Genomic DNA, 20898 nt, shown 5'->3' with positions numbered 1-20898 from the left:
ATATTCTAAATATCCTTAATATTTTTGTAATTGTTCCCTTTTTAATATTAAGGGTATTTTAAATATAAAAGGAGACTTTTATAATATCTTCAACTTTTAGATAATCAATGATAAATCTTCAAAAAATCCTAAGGACCTAGTTAAATAATCCAGAGTTGTTTAAAGTTTATTTAAAAATTACTTGAAAATCAATTTTATTTTTGAGGTTTTATCAATTTCTCAAGACTAGATTATCGCAAATCATAAGTTATCCAAATATTTAGTATCTAAAACTAATTCACATGAACTATTAGTGAGAAATCTCCTAAAACTCTTTTAGAAAAGAATAATTGCTATGTCTTGTTTCTCTGTATCATATGTTCTTTAACATAATTTTTTTTCACACAAATATATGAGGCATAATATTCTATTTATAGGGAACTGATAACCCTATAAATGGTAAAATATCAATTCACTCTTTAAATAATATTACATATATTATATCAGGACAGTTTTAAAAACTTATTCAATCAACTCCCTACTTGATTTTTCTAACTCTAGAATTGTAATCCATTTATTAATTATATTATAGTCCTCAATTTCTAATTTTTTTTACAATCAAGACACATTTAATTAATCGTCTAAATTTAATTTATGACAAATGGTTCTTAATATGTGCAACCATTTAGGTTCCTAAATGTTGGTCCAAATATAAATCAAAAACTTGATCAAAATCAGATTACATAAATAAAATGAATTATTTATTATTAATTTAATAATTAATTAGTTTATGTTTGAGAATTAAACGCTTTGTCTAGCAAAATGTCATGAGCCCTAAAAAATTATGAAAGTTATATGTATTTAACTTAATTTTTCAGTAACTAGTTTCTCAATATAATTATTGCCCTTTCTTCAAGAATGTTATGATGTAGACATTATGGCATGGAATGTATTTGCTCTATCAAATCATGTTTGTTCCCAAGACCATTGTCATTGATTTTTTAAATAAAATTTAAATTTTTTTTCAAATCTCATTCCATCTCGTGTAAGGATTTTGCCATCAATACTACTCGAGACTAGTGGAACATTTTTTTTAATTCACATAGGGTGATGAATTCTCTTTTGATCACTCAAATACTTTCATATAGTTCATATTATACCCAATATTTGCCCGTTTCTTATCCTTGATTAGGACAATATGTAGTTAAGATTAAACCATCATATGGTCATCTAACAAGCACATGTATATTAATTCTGGGTATCACTTATACTTTAATTTTTTAAAACAACTTCTTTCTTTCATAAATGAAAAAACATAACATGTACTAATTTCAATTACTATAATTAATGTCCAGTCTTAATAGAGCATTGAACACAAACATTTAGGAACAATGTTTTGATGCAATAGAAATCTCATAATTATAACAATTTTATAATTTTCTTTACAAAGTATTTTTTTTATCTAAAGACTTTATTTTTACTCTAAACTCATTAATCAAGCATATTCATTAACAATAAAAAATATCTTTATTAATAATAAATATGTTTTGCATGTACAAAGTTAGTGTCATATGTAACCAACTAATTATTTATAGGGCATAAACACTAATAACCTTCCACTTGCACTAAAATCAATCACTCATGTATCTAATATCATATCACTCCATATAGTGATTATGCTTTTTTCAAGGTAGTGCCTTAGTGAAAGGATCTAGAAGATCCTTTTTAGTGGGTACTCACTTTATCTTTACATCTTTTATTTATACGGTTTTTTTAATCAAATGGAATTGTCTAAGTACATGTTTAGATCATTGATGAGACATTGATTCATTTGCTTGTGTAATGACTCCATTATTATCACGGTACAAGGATATTGGATCAACAATACAAGGAACCACATCTAGTTCAAATAAACTTTTTTATCCAAACAATCTATTTTTGTCGCCTTAAACCCCAAAGATGCATTCAACTTCAACTATATAATTTTTTGTGATCTCTTATTTGAAACTCTTATAACTTACAACACCCCCATCTAGAATAAAAACATATCATATCTGAGATTTTTTTTTATCATAAATATCTAATTAAAAATTAGCATCTAAATAACCATGAACTTCTTGTTCATCTCCTTCATAAATCATAAAGACATTCTTAGTTTTTCTTAAGTACTTAATAATATTTTTAACTATCTATAGTAAACCCCATCTAGATTAGATTGGTATATACTTATTATGTTCAAGGTATAAGATACATCTAGTTTTATACATAACATTGCATATATAATGGATTCTATAACTAAAGCATTATGTATCATTTCCATCCTGTTGGTAAAAAAAACCCCAAATTAAAACATCAAAATCCTTAAAATCATAACAGATGGGTCGGCTCTCTTCTTCTTCTTCTGTAAATAAACACCAACATCCCTCTCCTTCTTTCTCTTCTCCCTCTCTTTATCTCCTCAACTCCTTCTTTTCTCTTCTCTTCTCCTTCACGCGCAGGTATGTCATCTCCTCTTTTTTTCCACTAACTTTTCTGTTTTTTTAATTAACATATTGTTCAAATTTTTTTTATTTCTCTTCTCAACTTCAATCACAATGAAATCAAGGTAAGATTTTTCTTCTTTCTTTTTTTTTATGTTTTTTTTCTTAATAATTGTATGGATGTTGTTGTTGATACTTTTTTTTTTATATGAGAACAATTTGTTGAATTTTAGTTGGATGTATTTTTTCAATTTTGTTGTTCAAAGTCAATTAAATGTATAGGATTGATTTAATTATTATTAGTTAATAATATTCTATTAAACATTAATAAATTTAAAATATTCCTAGTTAATAATAATTGATTATCATATATTCATAATTATAAGCTCCATTTCAATAAGTCAAAGTTATAAATTTAGATTGATTTTTATATGATATACAATATAATATTATTGTGATAATAATTGTATATATAACCTAATTATAGAAAAGAAGCTTTTCTATTTATAAAGTAAATCCTAGTTAAAAAGTAGAGACTCGATAATTAGGTTTGCTCTATAATACATATATGTATCAATAAAAAAATATTTCAAAAAATATAATCTAAAAACTAGGTTGAGTACAAGTTGAGTGAACTGTTCAATCAATAAAAAAGAAACGAATTGAATAAAATCAACTAATTTATGGCAATTCAATTTAAATTGTTATGTATTGGGTAGTCTCCCATATAGAGGAGGTTCTACCGAATTAAAAAAAAAATAGAAATAGTTCATGGTATCTTAATCCTTTAATTTGTATAGATACCTAAGGAAAAGTCAATAATGTATCGTAAAAATAGGATTATTACTAGTTCTTCTAGCAGTGCTTTTGACGACTATAAGTCATTAGGTGTCAACCAATAAAAGATACCTCTGACACAGGCATCCACGCTTGACACGGGCTTAATAAGTATGATGCCGCCATGTTAGGGGGGTCCCTTCATAGCGGGATCCATTTACCTGGAAGTATCAGGCTCAATGGAAGAAGTCGGGTGGGGTGGGGGTGGCCGGGTGGGGACTGGGAAAGAGACTGGTGCAATGGTGCTGAGTCAAAGGAGCATTTGCAATTTTACATTTCTAATTTTCTGCATTTGGTGAAAGTTTTGGTTAACTCGTGAAAACGTTACATTTTTTATGTTTTTTATGAGGCGACCCATTTTTATGTGAGTTTGACCCGATTTTACTGGTTTTTGAGTTTGAACATCGATTCTACATGTTTTTTGTGTTTTGACTCGTAAAATCAAACGATTTTACGAGTTAATACGCATTTTTAACAACCATGAAAAGAACGATTTTTCAATGTAAGTTTGTTTCCCTTCCCAGCGACATGTTAATAATTTTTGAAAAAATTAATTTTAATTAACAAATGCAATTTTAGGTTTACAAATATTAAGGTTGTTAGAACCATAACATTAGTGATGAAATCATCAACAAAAATTTAATTGAGGTGCACACTAAATATTAAGATGTACACTAAAATTACTGAATTATTTTTTTCTTTTTCAAATATTGTTCTCTTAAACATGATTCTATCTTTTATGCTTTGTAAATTTTGCTAAAAAAGTTTTTATTATCAATAATAACTCTTCTACGCTAATTAAAAAAGAACCATTTAGTTATTCCAATGAATCTATAAGCATTTGTAGCTTTAATAATTTGATTTTCATACATACTAGAATAACAGCTGGAAATATAAGCAAGTGAATAATTGATACAGTAACTTTTTTTTTTTCTTTGGAGGAGAGGAAATCTATTTCCATTGATTTAATCTAGAGCTTGAAGAAAGATAAAAGAGTTAATTAACTCCATAACCCTCTATTTTGGGAAACACTATGCACTATGTTTTCAAACTCTGCACTTTTACCCTTTATTTTTCTAGGAATTCTGTTTTCCACCTAGTATCAAGGTTAAAATTTGATCACCATGCCCTAAAATAAAATTATCAACAGAAGGATTCTTAGAAGAAAAGGAAGAAGAAACAGAAATGCAGTGTGTCAATGGGGAAACTTAAATTGAAAACCCCATGTTCCCCATAACACATCCAAAAGAGCCTTCATTTCAAACCTTTTCCCCGGTTTCTGAAATGGTTTTGAAGGGTCGATAGGTACACATTAATTCACGCTTGGCATCAGTATTTCCATTCACGCATGGAGGCCACTGTTTGCTTGCATGCATTTCAGCTTGGAAACTAGCAAACGGGTAACGCAATCAAGTACAGTCAAGCTTGATCAATAAAAGCAAATTGACAAAAAAAAGAAAGAAGCAAGCCTGTCAGCCAAAAATAAATATGCATTGCCAAACAAGAAATCATTTCATTGTCTAAGCCTGCAGCAAGCTTCAGAATCTAAGACTACAGATTTACATGATACAATGTCACCATACCAGCAATCTAAACATTATGAATTTGCTCCTGGTTTAATCAGGGGGCGGCGGCGGGAAAATTGGCACTCTTGGGTTTCCTTAAGGACTTGCAGAAAAAGGAGAAGGCCCCTTTTAGTTCATCTGGAAGAGGGACTGAAAGAGGGAGTGCTAGCGGACAAGGTTTGCTGTGATAGTCACATTTATTCCTTGAAGAAATAGAGTGAGCCAGTGCTGCTTGCTTCTTGTTCAGCCCTTCGATGATGAATGAGAATGCTCCAAAAGTAAGGCAACTCTGCAGAAGTGCCTGAGGTGCACCTGTAAATCCATAAGAGAAACTTGCAAAACTCAAACCTATTGACATCTGCACGAGGAAAAAAGACAGTACCAGAATCTGCCCATCCGTCATGTACATCATAGCCCCTTTTTTTTTGGGTCCAGCTAGGAAGAGCACGTATGCATATGAGAATGCACTCTCCATCATCGAATTGATTTTAGAGTAACGTTTCTATTGAACTCCTTTTGGTTTAAAATTACACATCAACCAAAAGGCAAGACTAATTTTAACATTCAACCTCTTTTTATCATCTTCAGTTTGAGTCAGCATCCACTCTTTGAACCTTTATTGACATGTTTACCTCATCTGTGTCAAGTGCCATCTTTTCTTCTAGTTTATATTGTGAATTAGAGTTGGAAGAAGAGACTACTAGTGGCATCATGTGTGAATTCATTGCTAACTTACAACAAAAATAGCCTGCTTTATATTGTGAATACATTTTATTATCGAAAGAATTGGATTACAAATTGGAACAGAATAGGATGCAAAGGAAATATAAATTGACAGTAAACAAGAGAAACAACAATTAGAAAATTGAATTCAAAAGATCAAATCAGAAACAGAGTCTTTGCGAAGGAAAAACATTGCCACTTTTACAGGCGATTTGGCAAACAGTATTATTTGTATTTGATAGAGGATAAATATGCAATCATGTGATGGTATTTCTCTTTGTTTTGCCTTTTCTGTTATGTAGCAAATCCAACAACCAAGCCTTTTGCTGTTCCATGAAAAAAAAACTGCCAGTGATTGACAATAAAAAACAAAGAGGCTGATGTGAAGGAGTTGATCAACTGAGAAGAATAGATATAAAAGATAGAAGTTTAAAGAAACAAGGGAAAAGAAGAGAAAGCTAAAAAGAAATAGGGAAGTGAAAAAAATGTCACTATTAAGAAGCATTAACAATTTATGGCAGCCAACTTTAACTAGCAGTTTATCCCAGATCTCTATTCAGCAGTCTCCATTTTTAAGAATTTGAAAACAACCATAAGTTACATAAAGAACTTGTTCTTTTTGCGGACTGTGTGTCTGTAGTTACAACAGTACTGAATATGGAAATGATAATATCATTTATGAAATTTTGGAAGTTCGGAAAGCTTCATATATTTGGATTGTTGAAAATATTTCTTGAGGATAAATTTCAATGTAGAAAAAACAAAGTTCCTACGAAAAGATGGAGGGGGAATACCTTTTTTCAAAATAGGTGAGAACCAAGATGATTTGGAAGTCACTAGAAAAATAAAAGATGTGAAAAATCCAGATTTTGCCATCAAATAGAAAATGAAATATACGCTTAGAAAAGAAAAATCATAGCTGATAAAGATAGTCATCAGCAGAATATAAAAGACGTGAAGTCTCCAAATGGCATATGAAATGATATGCTCAGAAACAAAATGATAGCTGAAAAAGATTTAAGAGAAGTGTCAAAACAGTGAATCAAGTTCTGAGGAATGCAATCGCTAGCATTGTAGGTAAGATTCACTTGCTATGAAAAGACAGCCCACACCCCCTCCCACCTACCCCACACCCATGGAAAAAATATTTTACTAGCAATTAACAAGTTATTGCTAAAACAATCCAAAGATGACAGTATTTTGCTTGCACAAATGGCAATAATGTTGTGTATACAAGGAGATGTTTATGCACATCATGGGAAAATATGATAGAACAGATTGTCATTGATGAATGTGCACAAGACCATAAAATTTAAAGCTCAGGGACACCATGAATACAAATAGCTAATATATTTTTTCAGTTGAGACAGAATTCAGGTCTTAGCAAATTAAAAATTTAACGTGTCAAGTAAGAAGCTGAATACCTGGAAAACTCAGAGCAAGACCAGTACAACATCCAGCTACTCCAGCATTGATGACTGCAAAGAGAGAAGCATGATTAAAATATAAACAAGCAAGAAAAGTGAAAGAACCAGTTCAAATATGGGGCATGCCATACCATCATCCTTCCCTCGCAGCCTCTTCAGAAAGCAGACAACCAAACTGTGTACTCCAGATAGAACTGCAAAAGTCTAATACAAGAAACTGATAAGTGGGAAACGAAATAAAAATTAAAAATTTAGCAACTAAAGACAGGAAGAAATACAGCAAAGACCAAAAATTGTAATTGAAACATCGAAGTAGAATAATGAATAGCGCATTGAAGCGCGCAAATAACTTGATAGGAAATAACAAGCATGGCTTTTAACCAGCGCGCGCACACACATGCGCACAAAAGCTGTATGTTGCAAATAAGCAAAAGATAATTATTATGATTATCATTATTCATATATCACACCTTGGCACAAGATCCTGCTTCCCCAAAGGATCCTTTGAAGCCTTTCTTCTTAATCAATCCCGAACCTGAAATGCATCCATTTAAAAAACAAAACATCACTTCACTTCACTTTAAAATTAAATTAAATCTGAATTATAAATATAGATTCCAACAAAATCGAGAGAGATACAAGCAATGACAAACGGTAAGAGTCTATTATATATGCATATATATAAATATATAAAGAAAGAGGACCGTAGCCGAAGATGGAGCCCATAAAGGCGCCTGCAGCGGAGTCACCAGCGAAGCGGATGAGGCAGACGGAAGGGGTACTGGACTCAGCAGAAGGAATAATTGATGCATTGTTATTATTACTTGAAGGATTAGGGTTAGGGTCTTCGACATCGGAATCAGAGTTGTTGCTGGTGTTTGGAGAATTCGCCGTCGCCATTTCTGTTTCACTCTCTCTTTCTCTAATATCTATCCAAAAAGGGCAAAAAAAAAACAAAAACAAAAACGAAAACAAAAAGTGATAGTACTAGTAAAGATTTTTTTATATCATTTTGTCCGCCCCTCTTTTATGTTCCTTCCACAAAACGACATCGTTTCATTGAAGAAATAATAAATACAATAATACATACCAGTGGTTCAGTATAGTCTATCAGAACTTTAATAGAGAGTCTAAAAAATAAGAAAAAAAGATATTTAGCGGTTAATATCATACCAAATGTCGGAGTTTTTTTTTTTTTTTTTTTTTTTAATTTAGTGTTTTTTTAAAATTAAAATAATATGGTTTAGATGTTTAGAAAAGTAATTCTATGAGTTGTAGATAATTTCTCCGACTTGTAAGTTATAAATATAATTAGCAATTTTTTTAAATTATAAAATCATCTGGCATAATTTAAAATGAAAGGAGAAGAGAGATTAGAGAGAGAAAAAAAAGATATTGGAGGGATATTGAAAAAAAAAATATTGATAAGATTTTTTTTATTTAACCTTTTTTATAAATATTTTTTAAAAAAATATTTTGTGTGTATTTAATTTTTTATGTGATTTTCCTTATTCATTTATATTTGTTTTGTATAGATAATTTTATTTTTAAAAATAAAAAAATATATTTATTTTCAAATAATATTTCTAATATGTGAAGCATTACATAATATGTTTTTTTTATTTTATTTAATCGATTTAATATATGTATCTATTTTTATTATCATTTGACTAAATAAAAAATATTTTAATAAATAAATTTAGTAAAGATAACTAGGTAAATATCCTATCTTATTAGATTAGATATCTTAATTTATATATATATCTCAATTTGTGCTATTTTATTTTTATTAATAACTTTTATTCTTTTATTTTACACTTGAAATTTTTTTAATTACCAAAAAAAAAAAAAAACACAATTAAAATCCTGCAAGTCAAATATTGTATTTGGTGTATAAATAAACACCCTAGGTAAACATTAATTTTAACTTATTATGGTATTTGCTTCTCTTGCTTTGGTTATCCCAAGACTGTCTGCGCGTTTCTTGATTTGATGATCTTCCGCGTCATATTTTTTGAGGGAAACACATATCACTATACAATGTATATATGGGGAAAAAAGACATTCAACTATTTATAGACACCTCATCTCGAAATTAATCCTGAACCAGCTTTCATTATAATTTCGTCATGAAAGCTTTCAATAAGCTTCCACCGGAGATCGGAGATGATAGGATACAACAGGTGGTTCAGGAAGTTGTAAAATGAAGGATGATGATAGCAAACAAACATATGAATAAATCATGCACACAAGTACAGTAGAGAAGTTATTTTGTTTCCTTGAAAGAACAAATTGACTTGGTCACTCCACAAGAATTTTGTATAAAGCTTGGACCCAAGGAGGGTCTGTCTCTATATATCAAGGCCCGAAGGTTTAGTAGTGTTCTTGATAGATTGCCCCAAATTCTGCCCTCCATGCCTGGTCATCATCTGGGATCGTGTTGTGTACTCCGTCAGAATTATCTCGGTATAGTGGTTGCAATGCAGATTCTGGAAGTCTGCTTTCTGCCATGTACTGCTTCATGGTGATCATCTCCATTTTGTGTTTTCTCTTAAGCTTCTCCGTTTGCTTCTTCAATTTTTCATTTTCTTGCTGAACCACGTTGAAGTTCTCCTGCATATGTGATAGAAATCAATAACATGATAAATCAGATACCTATCAGCACTTGATGTCTGTGTAAGAAATGCCCTCTCACGTTAGTGGAGATAGTGAGTGAAGCATGGTTTCATCAAGCTATACTAATAATATCAAGGGACTGAATGCTATTCCATATTACTGCTAGATGAGTCACATTTCTCATTCAACATTTCTAAGCATACTGCATAATAATATTGGCAAGTAAAGTGTAATCACGGTAATCTACCTCTGCAACTGAGGCAGCTTGCTCAGCTTCTCTCAGCCTAACAAGGAGTTCTCCAGCAGCATGAACAGCTTCTGCAGTGTCTCTAAGCTGGATTTTCAGACTCTTGTTCTCCTTTTTCAAGAACTCCCTTTCCCTTTCCCTTTCCACTCTTAAGGAAGAAAGCTCAGCTTGAAGTGATTTGGCAAAGCGAGTTCCGCCCTTTTTTCCTGCCTTTGCTGCTGCCCTCTTCACCTCTGCTATCCCTTCCATGATTGCACGGTGCTTTCCCTCCAAGTCATTGTACTTCTCTTGTAGATCAGCATAGTGTTCAACCATTCTAGCATGCCCAAGGACAGCCCTATGAAGCGCATCATCTAACTCCTCTGTGCATTTCTTCTCTAATCTCAATTCCATCTCCACCTTCTCTGCATGCTGACGACTGCATTGAAGATCAACTCTAAGGTCATCAGTTAAAGAAATCCAATCACTCTCCATTTCTGTCCATCTCTGTCTCTCTCTCTCATATTCTTCCAAACTATTATTTTGGGTGTCTGCACTTTTGCATAGTTGAATGGATTGTATCAACAAAGAGGATCTCAGCTTTTCAGTAGATCTGTTTTTGGATGCATCAGTATACGACTGCAACTTCATCTGTAAGTTTTGAATTTCCTGAAGAAGTGCTTCCTTCTCCTTCAAATCAAAATATGTGTTTTTATCCATCGCATCTTCTACTTCATATTCTTCTTCTCTAATCTCAAGCTGATTATTCTCAACACTTCGAAGCTGCACAAATCAACAAGAACAAATGACAAAGAGAAAAATTGAATTAACAAGATTGTCTGCAATTGATGATGAAAACAACTATTAACCTTGTTTCGATCCTTTAATGACTGGTACTCTTCATCTGCTGATCCTTCAAAGAGTGTCATTTGATTCTTTGATTTCCTGGACAGAATCTCATCCCCTTCTTGACCAGTCATGATATAATGTTCTCTTTCCTGTTTGTACTTTTCAACCTGAAGAAATTCAGGTTGTCATTAAAAGTAAATTCAGAAATGTGGAATTGCAGTGGTTAGAGGGGTGATCAAAAGAATTATTACCAACTGATTCAGCTGCTCAATTTTAGTTGCTTGCTCCATACATAAATTTTCAAGGTCCTTCTCCTCTCCGTTGTTAGTTATTGCTAAACCGTTGCCTGAATCCTGCATAGAAAATAAACAAAAAGGATAAATAAAACAAGCAAATATACAACAGAGTTTATAGCACTTCTCATCAATTAAGTACTAATCATACTTTGACCACTTGACTAATCAGTTGGTTAGGCTTCCGAGCTTCTTCCTCTGCCACCACCCATGTCAGGCTATCCTGGACCTCGTTTGAACTATCATTGATTTTCTGTTTACAAGATGTACAAAGTAAGGAAGCATATGATCCATGTTCTGCTAACTTCTGAAGAGACACATTCACTTTGTCAACTTCGGAACAAGGTTTTAATGACAAGGGCTCGAAGGAGAATGAAACTGAAGATCTGTTTGATGCAGAGTTCCGCTGATGATAGTCAATAATCTGCAAGCCTCTCTGAAGGCTAGCAGCCAAGGACTCAGTGGGGCCTGGAAACATCTTGCTTGAACACAAAGATGATCTGATGTTTTCACTTTGCTTAAGTGACTGGGGCGGTACATCTGACTGGAAGTTGGAGCTGTCTGACATATTGTTCTGACTTGCTGAAAATAATGATGGAATGACCATGCTTTTCCTGGTATTTCCAATTTTAGGTGACTCAGACAACATTGGCTCATGGAGGACTGCAGACTGACGGCATGGACTAATATTAATGCTGGTTCGAAGCGGAGGATCTGAGGCTTCAGGGGCAGCTGGGAAGTCGTCTTGTGATTCACCTTCCTTTTCTTTCTCAAGATTGATTTCTTCACTTTCAAATTCATGTGGGCCATTCAATTCGCTGTCACTCACCAAATCTGTCTCAAAGCTTTCTTCTACAGAAGAAAAGTGGGCAGAGTCTCCATTATCAGATAGATCTCTTGAGTTCTCATCAGGAGAACAATGTAATTTATTGAGTTGCTGGTGTAGTTCCCTCACATCATTCTCATCAATGTTCACCTCATTGTCAGAATCAGTATCTATGCGGGGTAGCATCAAAGAGCGATTAAGACTCACTCTCAAGTGATTCAAGCTTTCTCTTACATTTCTCCCCTTGAAGTATCCGCTTCTACCCTCGAATGAATTATGTACATCAGATTTCGCTCTTATAAGTTCTTCCTGTAAGATACACATTTAATAAGGTGATGCCTTGAGATGAAACGGGCAAATAATTACTTCCTGAAGGAAAAGCCTCATACCTTCAACTGACGAATTTGATCACTCAAATCATTAACATCATCCTCTGATATTTCATTTATAACCGGGTCATTTTTTATGAATTTAACTCGCTGGCCAAATCGGAGTGTCCTTAATGTCTCACCATTGTTTCTGCAACCAACAAGCACATCATTATCGTAGAATAGTACAAGAGATCTCGAGCACTTATTTAGATAGAATGAAGAATATGTGTGCTTTATAATACATAACAAGGGACTCAAACTGATGACAATAAACTAATTTGAATATGCATATGGTACATGGGCAATGCTGAAATCAATAGCACCACCTTTTTTCCTGAAATTCATAACAAGGAAAGCGGTTGGTTACCTGTTATTAGGGGAGATGCAGCACATGACTGTGAGTTTTGCATTGCCACCAAGAGATTCTCGCAGCAAGTGTGTTAAACAGGATCCTTGGTATGGAAAAACTGCAAATTTCCCTGGTTGATTTTCCTTTGCTAGAGTGTTCACCAATTGCCTGTTTCACATATGAAACAAAAACTGTGATTTACCAAAGTGCTCGAATGAAACAGCTGTTAAGATGCTCTTCCATTAAGCATCCAAATGGAATCTAAATACACCTAATTCATATTTGAAAATATAAAGGTCTTTAACAAAAAAAAAAAAAAAAATACATTTCAGCGCAATAAGCATAAATACTGAAAATGAACACGATCATATATAGCTTGCATCTTATTTTGACAATGAATATTTTTTCTTTACTACTTTTACAGTTCGAAAACCTTCAGAAGGAAGTGATGGGCATCATACCCAAGCTGTGACAGGGACTTCTTTACACTTTTGCCTTCCTGCACAAATTGTCTATCGGCATCAACAAGTTTATTTCTATCCAGTCCAGCAAGATCAAAGAGGCTGATTCTGCTGATTTTTGAACTACTGAAACATTTTGATGAAGTCCCCTGCCACGTGAGAACATGTAAGTGGTAGAACCAATAAAAAGAATAATAACACTACAAGATGATACCAAAATCCAAAAATATATAATTGGCTCAACATTGTATATCATAAATAACTATATGACCAATGCATACATACATGATGTCATTTCACAAAGAATGATATCTATTCTAAGAGAAGTTAACTTTGAGGAAAAATAAGATAAAATATTTTGATCATGATTGCAGCAATTAAGCTGGAGAAGCTGACGATACAGACCTTGCACCATGACTCAATGATCATAGTAAATACAATGTGGGACCGAGAGCTCTTAGAATTTATGCTCGTTGCTCCAACTTTTTTACTTGAGAGCCCCTGCATCATAGAAGTACATGTTCACTATTGGAAAATAAGAAGAAACATATATGACAATGAATTAAAGATGCTATCAAAAGCCAACCATGAGTTCCTGAAAAGGTCCAAGCCCCAGGGAATAATTAAAAATAGTAGCCTCCCTACCTTGATCAATAATTGAGTTACATCCTCATAGCTGCTCACATACTCCTCGGTCAAATTCTCGACGTATAATCCATTTTTCGGATCATCCTTTATCTGGAAAAAAAATTTCAAATGAATTGTTATCGTCAAGTATAAACTAATTAAGGTGAGGTGTTTCAAAGAAGGCATTGGCTAGTGAAACAAGAATCCAAGGACAGGAGCCGAAAATCCCACCTCAAGATTTCTTTGACCTGGATCAAGCAAGTCCCCTATTTGCTCGTTGTATATCTGCAATTATCAATCAATTAGTCCTATACAAATTGATATACAGGTCACATTCTATCCATAACTTCTTAAGACTGTTACGCATACCTCAAGAAATGAACATCTGCACTGATAATTGATCTGCTTCATTTGGGAGTCCTCTTGCTGCTATGAAAGACAATCCGAACACGTAGTTACTAACCATTTCCACACAGAAACCAAGGAAAAGGAAACAAAACAAAACATACTCGCTGAATCTCCGAGAATAGCATATGGAAGATGCGAGGAACGATGCCTTGGTTGCTACCCGTTGAATGATCCTCAACCATCGCGCTTGGTGGGCCCCACATGGTGTATGTCTTACCACTCCCAGTCTGGTTAAGTACTCAGAAAATCATTAGTGATCAGTAATAAGAAAACGAAGTGTTAGTTAGCATAACACACAGTTATAATACCTCTCCATACGACAAGATGGACGCATTGTAACCTGCTAATGCACTTTTAACCAAAGGAACACCAACTAACTGGAAGACATCTTCCTGGTACACGGACACACAATCCAACAGTTTACGAATCAAAATATGTTAACAGCAGAATAAATAAATTATGCTAAGAAAAATCAAGTAGAAGAATATTGTACCTGGTTTGAATTCGAATCAAGAACCGAGTCGAAATTGAATTTCCTATCACCAATTGATACCGAATTCGAAGAAAGCTTCCTCACTACACCATCACCACCCTCTCTTTTAACATCATTTACTGCTCTAATTCTCACCACAACCTTTACAATATGCGATAAATAAATAAATAAGCCAAGAGAGCGAAAAACGAAAAAAAAAATAACAGTTTAAAACAGACAAAAACCTTCACTGCCGGATCCAAATCCTCCAATGCCCCGTGGGATCCATCGACTTGTCCCAGTAGCGGTGGTGGGTCCCGAGGAGAGAGTGATTGAACATTCTGACCGTCTGATCTGTTGAGAGAAGCAGAAGAGGAGAAAGACTTGGAGGGTGGAAAGAGTTTAGGGATGGAAGGGGAGAGAGGAGGATCGTTGATTTGGATGTTAGGATGAAGTGGAGGAGGAGTGTTTTCTGAGAATTTTTTGGATTTGCGCTTGGATCTGGGAAGTAAATTTCTTATCGATGAAGATGATAAGGTTCCTAAGAACCGATTATTCTCGCTAGCTTCCCCTTTCATGGTGTACTTTCTCTTGATTTAGAAATCCGGGGGGAGAGAGAGAGAGAGAGAGAGAGAGAGATTTTGTAAGAAGTGGTGAGGAGGGGAAGGTTTTTGTTGGGACTATAAACACCCTAGAGAGAGAGAGAGATGACCGTTGAGACTTTGAGGAATTTAAATTCAACTTTTGATATTTGTGCAATGACAATAACGCCCTACTATTGTGGGGTCGTCTCCTACCATTGATGTGAAATAAAATAAGAAATTTTAACTAGAAATTATCTAGACATCAAGTTGAAAGTTGAATCATGTTAAAAACTTCCTAGTGTATTTTTTTAATTTATTTGTATTAAATCCGCTTCTTCCTTTTTGTTTGTCTTTCTTCTGCTTCCTCCTCGTTCTCCTCCTCTCTCCGCCATGGCTACCACCACTTCATAGCCCACAAAATCACCGGAAACCAGCATCAAAGCACTGCCGTTTCCTCTCCTTTACTCCACTGGATCTCCTAACCACGGGCCTCTAAAGCGGTGGGCACACATAATGGCATCTTTTACTATGATAATGCTCATAGCTGCTTCATGATTCGCCTCACCAGCAAGCATCCCAATGCCGAAATTGTATGAACCCGTGACTTATAACAAAGCAAACCCAGTTTTTATTTTAACTGTTTGATGCTGTAGACACTGTAAAGAATGAAACTTTAAGGATTTTGAAGGCTTGGTTTTGTTAGTATTTCAAACCCAAATTATGTTTTTGTTGCCTAGAAATCATAGATTAATTCAAGTCCACAGTTAGGATATGTTTTTAAACTTTTAATTCTACGTATACACGTGCTGCTGCAGACGATTGAATAATTGTGCCATTTTTTGAGGAAGTTTCATTTGACAGGGAAGGATGATTCTGTCTCCCTTATGTGATGAGCCCAAAGGATTGAAAACCAAATTGTGCATGGTGAGCAAAGGTTACGGGAGGAGGGAGGAGGGAGGAGGGAATGACAGTACTTTGGTGGTGGTTTTTGGCTGTTTGGGGTCGGTTTTGTGCATTCGGGAGTGGTGACGGGTACTATGATTTCGGGGTAATTGGGATTATAGTAATAATTATTTTTTAAAATATTTTTTATTTAAAAATATATTAAAAATTATTTTTTAAAAAAGTTATTTTTAACACTATTTGAATATCCCTTATTTGTCAATATATATCAATATCCCCTCAATGTAAAAAAACATTAAAAAAATATATTTTAAAATAAAAAATATAATAATAAACACACACTTAATAGTGAAAATAAAATAACAAAGAAGAAAAGAAAAATTAAAAAAAAAACAAAAAAAAACCTAAATAAAAATGGATATATGCATTTTTATTTTTATTTTTGTATATATACTTATAATAAGAATATTACCGATAAATTAAAATTTAATATTTTTTCAAATAATCTTAAAGATCACATGGATATGATATAATTAGAAAAAACTAATAAATATGATATAGTTTCTAGTAATTAGTAATTGAGTCTTTTGTATTTAATTGTTTATGTTTCTTACAAAATAGTGTAAAAGAAATAATTGACATTTCAAGTATTTCCCATCAAGGGCTCCAATTTTCTCTAGCTAGCTTATCAGCATCGCGAGCCGCTCCTTGAAAAAGGGCGGAAAAAAAAAGGAGAAGAAGGGAAGGTGGGGACAAGATTGTCCATCCAAAACTATTTCAAATTACATGGCCGTTGTAACCAGCGTGGAACGTGGATTCCTCAAAATGCAAATTTGAATGTCACATGATCACATCAACTTTCCTTCGGCACTGAGTTACTAATTGTTCTGGAGTGTATTATGTTGATTATTTTTTAAAATATTTTTTATTTAAAAATATATTAAAATAATTTTTTTTATATAAATTATTTTGGATGTTAGCATGTTAAAATAATTAGAAAATATCAAAAAATTTTAATTTAAAATAAAAAAAATTTTAATTTTTTAAAAATATTTTTGAAACGCAAAAACAAACCTACCTTATCAGAATCCTTTTATTTTTCATAAAGTTTTTTTTTTTAATCTTTTACGTAAGTTTGTATATATATTTATTAAGTAAGTATGCTTGTTTTTGTTAGGATTATAAATTTACTAATTTACATAATTATAAATTAAATATATATACACTCGCTTGGAAAGCCATCTTAGAACTATAACATCCATCTATAGTTTTTTTTTAATTAATTTCATCCTTATATGTTAAAATTTTATTTCAATTAAATCTTTTTTTGTTAGTGCGGCTGATTAATGATCCTCAATCTTCGAAGAATGTGTCCTTGTATTGATATGTGTTCTTCGTTCTAAACATTTCCTAAAAGTTAAACGTCCAATCAAAAATATATTTTTTAAAATATTGAAGATGGACATAAATTTAGGAAAAAAATAAAATGAAAAAGAAAAAGAAAAAATGATAGCAAAAAGACACAGTTATTGAAAAGCCCACTTTCCGTAAAAAAAAAAAACGAAAAATTGAGAACAAAACGACATAGTTATGGGAAAACTCACTTTCCAAAAAAAAAGGAAAAAAACAAAATGAAAAAAAAAACCGACATCAAAAGGCCATTTGTATTGAGAATTTTTGCTGCCACTTCTTCTTCTTCTTTTTTCGGAAAATGGGAAATTTTTTAACTTATATAGTACATGTCTAAAACTTTAAAATTTTTGGGAAATTGTTAGATAGAGTTATATGAAAATAATATAAGAATTTGCATAGAAAATGAGATTTTTATAATATTTTCTTGAACATTAAAGGATATTTTTAAATCTTTAAAGTTGTTTTTCTTTTGTCAATTTTCAATATCACATGGGGTTATTGTTGTTTATCGTATGAAATTTGATAAAAACATCATGTGTAGAATAATATAAATCACTAGATAATTTTATTTATATTATGTAGTAGGTTGGATTATTTAAAAAAAATTAAAAAAAATATTCAGGTATCACTAACATATTTTTTAAAAAAATAAATTGTGTAGAGATTGACATAATATAACCCAATTAACTTGGTAAATCCAAAGACACCTGAACAACTGGAACAAAAATATAGTTTAACTAAAAAAATATAAGATGACATCTTTTTTATATATATAAAAAAATTAGGACTACAATATATTGGATCGTCCTAAATCAATTCAGGTTAACATGTAAAATTTATGATATAAGTCGTGAGACCATGATAACCTCATAGAAAACAAATAAAAAATTTATTGAATCTCAATTCTCAATCAACCCAATGTTGAATAATAAAATTAAAAAAAATAATTAAAAAATGATATAAAAAAAAAGCTTGAGTCAATTTAGGTTAACTTGTCAAACTTGGATCATGAGACTGGAATAACCTAATAGAAAAGCAAATCGAAATAAATTATGAAGCTCAATTCTCAATCAATCCAACATTGAAGGATGAAAATTAAAAAAAATCAATTAAAAAAAAGACTTGAATCAACCCGATTTAATTCATCAAATCCCTGAATCAGGTCATAAGACTAAGACAACCTCATAAAAAGCAAACTAAAATAAATTATGAAGCATAACTCTCAATCAACCCAAATGGTAAAAGATAAAACTGAAAAAAGAAAATCAATTACAAAAATGACCCAAAAAACCCACGTCAATTAGGTTAACCTGCAAAACTCATGACTCGGGTCATGAAATTAGGATAATCTTATAAAAAGCAAAATAAAATAAATTATGAAGTTCAATTCCTAATAACTATAATATTAAAAGATGAAATTGAAAATTAAAATTAAAAAAAAATAACAAAATTCTATTTTAATAAACAATATTTTATGAGGAGGGGAAGAATGATTTCCCCTCCTTAAATTACACTTGTTAATAATATGTCTTTCCTTCCTTAGGTATCATGATATTACAAGTAGTATTGAAACATTTAGTGATTTGAGTGAAACATCTTTAAGTTTTAAAAAGTTCAATAGAAATTACTTCAACCTATTAAAAGAATTCAGGTGTAATATACTTGCTTCACTGTTTATATGAATAGTAAAGTAGTGCTTTTATTTATTTATTTATTTATTTATTTTTATTTTTATTCCATCCCTTTTGTTCTCAATTTGTTTATATGATCAGGATGCGTTTAGAGTTAAAAGTTATTTTTTAAAAAATTTCACCACTAAACATTGAGTTGTTTGATTGAATTTTATCATTTTATTCAATTTTCTTTTGGCAAGGTTACCGTGATATCACTACCAAGTTACAAATTTCGCATGTTAAATCGAGTATACTCGGGTCAGGGTTTTTTCAAACTTTTTAATTTATTTATTTTTTATTTCATCTTTCAACATTTTATTTACTAGAAATTAATTTTTTTTTCTATTTTTCTTTCAATGGGGTTGCCACGTTCTCATTTAATTTTTGGTTTGTTATCAAATAAGATCCTTCAATATTTGATTTTTTTAGAATTATTTTTTTTTTCAATTCTATCATTCAGGATTTAATTGATTGAGAATTGATCTTTGTGTTTTTTTTTTAATTTCCTTTCTATGGAGTCATTCCAATCTTATGCTCATTTTCGCAGGGTTAACAGGTTAACCCGGTTTGACGTAGTTCTTTTTTAAATTAGATTGTTTTTTTTTTTAGTTTCACCCTTTAATATTGAGTTGTTTGGTAATTGAGTTTCATAGTTTTATTCAATTTATTTTTGATTGGGTTAGTTTGGTATCATGACCAGGTCTCATATTTGGCATGTTAACCCGGATGAGCTCGGGTCGGATGTTTTTACATTTTTTTCATTCTCAATTTTTTGTCAATTTATTTTTTGTCATTGTATTTTTTTTATTCATATTATTTAAATTAGATGAGCTTATTAAACTTATTGAAGTCAATGATCCAAGTCTCATATTTGTTTTTTCCTTTTTTAAGAATGCTTGTATTGTCTTAACATCTTTTTTTTAAGTCGAAAAAGATTAGGCAGGCTTGCAACATAGTATGGGCCACCTATCAAGTTTTTATTCTAATCAAGATAACATCATATAATACGGCATCTTTATAAAGATAGGAACCTTATTCCAAAATATCATTTAGAAATAACTAGTTTACATACCCAAGTTACATTGCGGGTTGAATAAAAAAATTAAATGTAATAAAAATATCCAGGTAATAGAGCACTATTTGGCATTATTAGTAAACTTAGTCCAATTGGTCAACCTTGAAACTTATTGACTAAACTTTTTGCCTAACTTAGGTTTAAAATTAAATCGTAGGGGAGTTACCCCAACGTCACACAATCGACTTAGCAAACCTAAAGGCAACCCGGATGACTAGTAAAATGCATGGTTTGGTTTAAAAAAAAATTCAAGATGACCTTTTTTAAAATTTTAAGACATCAATATATTGGATTAACCTGAGTTTCATGGCTTAACACCACTAATTCGCAATCCAGGTGATGGACTCTACTGAGTTTAAAAACTTTATTTTTTTTAAGAATATTTTTTACATAATCATACAATAACATAAATAGACGCTCGTAAAACCAAGAACAAAACCAATTTTAAAATGTTTGTTTAAGACTACGATAACATAATAGAAACCAAACTAAAACAATTTATGAAGATAAATTTAAAATTAAGCAAATATTGAATAACAAAATCGAGAAAAAAGAATGAAAATAAAAGAAAAATGAGTGGGAAATACAAAAAAAAAAAAAGGAAAATGAAAAGAAAGGGTCATGTCCTTCAATATGCATATGAATAATGAAGGAGATAAGTTGACACCCCAACTCTTTTAGATGTTATAGGTAATTTGTTGATATTTTAATCAAATGGGATGGAACTAAAACATATATACA

General features: G+C 31.8%; 2 protein-coding genes across 3 annotated transcripts; both read right to left on the bottom strand.

Annotated features, from left to right (window-relative positions):
• Positions 1 to 4766: 4766 nt before the first annotated feature.
• Positions 4767 to 7995, bottom strand: LOC7487525 (mitochondrial import inner membrane translocase subunit TIM22-3). Its single transcript, XM_002298813.4, has 5 exons — positions 7716 to 7995; positions 7482 to 7546; positions 7143 to 7215; positions 7009 to 7062; positions 4767 to 5173 (listed from the first exon to the last, which is right to left on the bottom strand). The coding sequence occupies exons 1-5, from the start codon at positions 7909 to 7911 to the stop codon at positions 4917 to 4919; spliced, it is 645 nt and encodes a 214-aa protein (XP_002298849.2). The 5' UTR covers positions 7912 to 7995; the 3' UTR covers positions 4767 to 4916.
• A 1105-nt stretch (positions 7996 to 9100) lies between these two features.
• LOC7485075 (kinesin-like protein KIN-12F) lies at positions 9101 to 15175 on the bottom strand. Of its 2 annotated transcripts, none has more exons than XM_024593952.2 (16): positions 14755 to 15175; positions 14531 to 14671; positions 14346 to 14429; positions 14139 to 14264; positions 13999 to 14055; positions 13861 to 13914; positions 13648 to 13740; positions 13408 to 13503; positions 13003 to 13151; positions 12560 to 12709; positions 12211 to 12340; positions 11147 to 12130; positions 10954 to 11055; positions 10723 to 10869; positions 9875 to 10636; positions 9101 to 9624 (listed from the first exon to the last, which is right to left on the bottom strand). In XM_024593952.2, the coding sequence occupies exons 1-16, from the start codon at positions 15085 to 15087 to the stop codon at positions 9385 to 9387; spliced, it is 3648 nt and encodes a 1215-aa protein (XP_024449720.1). In that variant the 5' UTR covers positions 15088 to 15175; the 3' UTR covers positions 9101 to 9384. The 2 variants fall into 2 exon arrangements, with proteins under 2 accessions (XP_024449720.1, XP_024449719.1); XM_024593951.2 differs by having other exon boundaries at positions 13999 to 14058; positions 14755 to 15174.
• Between the last annotated feature and the right edge of the window lie 5723 nt (positions 15176 to 20898).

Source organism: Populus trichocarpa, chromosome 1 (assembly GCF_000002775.5).
Source record: "Populus trichocarpa isolate Nisqually-1 chromosome 1, P.trichocarpa_v4.1, whole genome shotgun sequence".
NCBI lineage: Eukaryota > Viridiplantae > Streptophyta > Magnoliopsida > Malpighiales > Salicaceae > Populus > Populus trichocarpa.
The sequence above is the reverse complement of the archived record's forward strand: the minus strand, read 5'-3'. Positions and strand labels throughout refer to the sequence as shown.